Genomic DNA, 3910 nt, shown 5'->3' with positions numbered 1-3910 from the left:
GGGGGACAGAACTGCTCCCCGTGCTCCTATTAAACTTCTTTAAAACCTTTTGTCAGAAAAAATAAAGTGGAAAAATAACCTTATGAAAGCAATAATATTGTAATAAACATGATAGTAAGCGTTGCAAGAGGATCACCAAAAATTTCAATATAGTATCATTACCCAGTATCATCACTATATTGAACTAGAGAGCTAAAAAAGTTGAACTACTTATCAGATTGGAAAATTAAACCTCTGGATTCCATAATCTAATCAAAGAGACACTTTTGGTTATAATGAGAAACATTCTGCGAGAAAATGCATTCACTAGAACACATCAATTAGCATTCCAAGAGGAACATAGATTTTTTAATTACAAAATCGCAGCTACAATAATGTAAAACATCCAGCTGCTTACCACCAGTGTTATGAATTAACTTCATCATATTAGACACGCAAGGATAAGTAACAAACTTTCGCGCTAGACATCACATTACACAAGAGCACTCAGGCTCAATCCAGTCTGTTTTAAACGAGTCTCTAAGACTAATCTAACTAGCATGCCTCCGCCTATTGCTGGAGAAAACCTTAGTCAGTGCAGTTTCAGAGCACAACGCAGCTTTCAACAGATTTAAAGCCTACAACAAGAAGAACAATATCATTTACCCTCAAATAGTTCTTGAAGACAAGTCATCAGATGAAGAAAATATATTACCTGCGTCTCTCCGATGCCGACCTCCTCCTCTTTCTTGAAGACAAGTCATCAGATGAAGAAAATATATTACCTGCGTCTCTCCGATGCCGACCTCCTCCTCTTTGAGATTACCGATAGAAACACCGAGCAAAATATATTACCTGCGTCTCTCCGATGCCGACCTCCTCCTCTTTGAGATTACCGATAGAAACACCGAGCTCTTTCACCATGTGAACTGCGGCAAGCGGAGAAAATAGAGATACATTCAAGTCATCAGTAACCATGAACTTACACTGTCCCTTTGCATATCCTCCCCCTGGTTCGGTCATTTTGTTTGGGAATTTCGGGTTCAATTCCTTAAATGTAGCGATATTCACCTCATGTGGACAATTAGCCGTTTTTCTAAAGCATGAGTGGCATCCTGCTTTTGTTACACCTCCACGTGACACCGTTTCCTCAATCTTTAGCCGCTGCATTTTGGCAGCGAAAAATGGAGCCAGCTTAGGAGATAATAGCATGGACTTGTGCTCATCGGACTTGATGCAAACACTTTCTGGTGAGCACAAACTCTCGACGCTTTCATACAAGTTATCAAAACAACCCATGGATGAATTCTTGCCAAGAAATTTAATAACGGCCCCAACGGGTAAGGTGAGGAAACTGAACAGAAGTTCCACTACCTTTTCATCACACTCCATGTGAACAAACCTACCATTATATTTTGTCCGTAGTAGTTTTACCTTCATTTCTTCACAGTCCGAATTTTCATCATGGCCTTCACATTTAGGGACCAGTTGAAACATACCATCCCTATTTGGCAGGTCTCCCTCGTTCATGGAAGATTTTTTAAAGAACAAGTCAGTCAGGGGTGTATTGGAAATCAACGTTCTTCGCAGCAAATTTAAGACCTGTAAACAAAAGAAGCAAGAGGGAATGATTAATTGCTTGTTAAGGTAAAACGCCATCTAACTAATCAGACATATAGTAGTCCGACTAGTATATATACTTTGTAATCAATAATAATCAAGTAATTGTAGGACTTTATACCTTGACCAGGTTGAAAAAAAAAGAAAAAGAAGAGAGAGAGAGAGAGAGAGAGAGAGAGAGAGAGAGAGAGAATGGTTCACCTCATCATGGCCAATATCCATAATTCTCTCCTCAAGTACGCTGCCATCTTTTATCCCTTTCTTGCCGAACAAAGATAAAACACCCCCTGTAGAAGCCGGCATTACGCGTAGCTCATCGCTCACAATAAACTTAAGACCTCCCCTGACGAAAACCCCGTCTCCAGCTGCATTCATGGTTTTCTTTTCCCATTCTCCAGCGTAGCTCATTTCCTTTCCGCAGGAACACCGGACGCTAGGAACAGAGCTATAGTAACAGGTGGCTTTGGAGCAGCAATCTGATTCCGGACACGTGTAGAACCTTCTTGGGTTAATCTTATCGTCAACGTTAACTACTAAATCCTCGCAGCTGAGTCCCGCCGCATTCAGAGGATTAAGCAGCATTGACTTGCAGGCCTCAGTCTCAAAGTGCTGGCTGTCGAGACCCTCAACGCTCTTGTACAAATTACCAATGCATCCTAATGACGAATCTTTTCCGACGAGTTTGATGATGGTCCCCGTCGGCATTGTCAGAAAACTTAGCAGGATGTCAACGAAATCCTCGTCCGATTCAGCCATCACCACTCGAGACTGCTGCTTGTCGACCAGAAGCTTCAGGCTTATCTTTTCTTTGCTGGCCGCCATGGTGAAAAGAGTATAATTTCTGGCTTTGAGATATAATGATGACAAATACTCTGGTAAAAGTGACTGTGAACGTTTCAGCTTTCAAGATGAAGCTACGGATTCTAACCTGTGATGTTTTTTACAAAAATTGATTATGATGCTTTAGTTTCCAAGATGTGGCTTGAAAAATTATTACGATGCTTTAGTTTCCAAGATGCTTTAATTTCCAAGATGTTTAAAAATAAAATTAATTATGATGCTTTAGTTTCCAAGAAAAGTTATGATGTGGCTTGAAAAATCAATTATGATGCTTTAGGGTCTGTTTGGTTCAATAGTGAGTAAGAATAGAATTATGAATCCTATTTTATTTATGGATTCCAATCTAATCCATAAAAAATTTATAGACAAGTTTTAGTTTTATGGAATTCTATTATTTTGTATTACTTTGTAATCAATAATAATCAAGTAATTGTAGGACTTTATACCTTGACCAGGTTGAAAAAAAAAGAAAAAGAAGAGAGAGAGAGAGAGAGAGAGAGAGAGAGAGAGAGAGAGAATGGTTCACCTCATCATGGCCAATATCCATAATTCTCTCCTCAAGTACGCTGCCATCTTTTATCCCTTTCTTGCCGAACAAAGATAAAACACCCCCTGTAGAAGCCGGCATTACGCGTAGCTCATCGCTCACAATAAACTTAAGACCTCCCCTGACGAAAACCCCGTCTCCAGCTGCATTCATGGTTTTCTTTTCCCATTCTCCAGCGTAGCTCATTTCCTTTCCGCAGGAACACCGGACGCTAGGAACAGAGCTATAGTAACAGGTGGCTTTGGAGCAGCAATCTGATTCCGGACACGTGTAGAACCTTCTTGGGTTAATCTTATCGTCAACGTTAACTACTAAATCCTCGCAGCTGAGTCCCGCCGCATTCAGAGGATTAAGCAGCATTGACTTGCAGGCCTCAGTCTCAAAGTGCTGGCTGTCGAGACCCTCAACGCTCTTGTACAAATTACCAATGCATCCTAATGACGAATCTTTTCCGACGAGTTTGATGATGGTCCCCGTCGGCATTGTCAGAAAACTTAGCAGGATGTCAACGAAATCCTCGTCCGATTCAGCCATCACCACTCGAGACTGCTGCTTGTCGACCAGAAGCTTCAGGCTTATCTTTTCTTTGCTGGCCGCCATGGTGAAAAGAGTATAATTTCTGGCTTTGAGATATAATGATGACAAATACTCTGGTAAAAGTGACTGTGAACGTTTCAGCTTTCAAGATGAAGCTACGGATTCTAACCTGTGATGTTTTTTACAAAAATTGATTATGATGCTTTAGTTTCCAAGATGTGGCTTGAAAAATTATTACGATGCTTTAGTTTCCAAGATGCTTTAATTTCCAAGATGTTTAAAAATAAAATTAATTATGATGCTTTAGTTTCCAAGAAAAGTTATGATGTGGCTTGAAAAATCAATTATGATGCTTTAGGGTCTGTTTGGTTCAATAGTGAGTAAGAA

At 40.2% G+C, this 3910-nt stretch overlaps 1 protein-coding gene across 1 annotated transcript; it reads right to left on the bottom strand.

Annotated features, from left to right (window-relative positions):
- Positions 1130–3586, bottom strand: LOC109842026. Its single transcript, XM_020410944.1, has 4 exons — positions 2966–3586; positions 1801–2484; positions 1242–1581; positions 1130–1143 (listed from the first exon to the last, which is right to left on the bottom strand). The coding sequence occupies exons 1-4, from the start codon at positions 3584–3586 to the stop codon at positions 1130–1132; spliced, it is 1659 nt and encodes a 552-aa protein (XP_020266533.1).

This window comes from Asparagus officinalis, chromosome 5 (assembly GCF_001876935.1).
Source record: "Asparagus officinalis chromosome 5, Aspof.V1, whole genome shotgun sequence".
Lineage (NCBI taxonomy): Eukaryota > Viridiplantae > Streptophyta > Magnoliopsida > Asparagales > Asparagaceae > Asparagus > Asparagus officinalis.
The sequence above is the reverse complement of the archived record's forward strand: the minus strand, read 5'-3'. Positions and strand labels throughout refer to the sequence as shown.

Coding starts and splice junctions, on each gene's coding strand:
- LOC109842026 (XM_020410944.1), bottom strand. CDS start 3,586: ATGGCGGCCAGCAAAGAAAAGATAAGCCTGAAGCTTCTGGTCGACAAG. Junction 2,485..2,965: donor TGGATATTGGCCATGATGAG/GTGAACCATTCT, acceptor AAACGTTCACAG/TCACTTTTACCAGAGTATTT. Junction 1,582..1,800: donor TGGATATTGGCCATGATGAG/GTGAACCATTCT, acceptor TTTTGTTTACAG/GTCTTAAATTTGCTGCGAAG.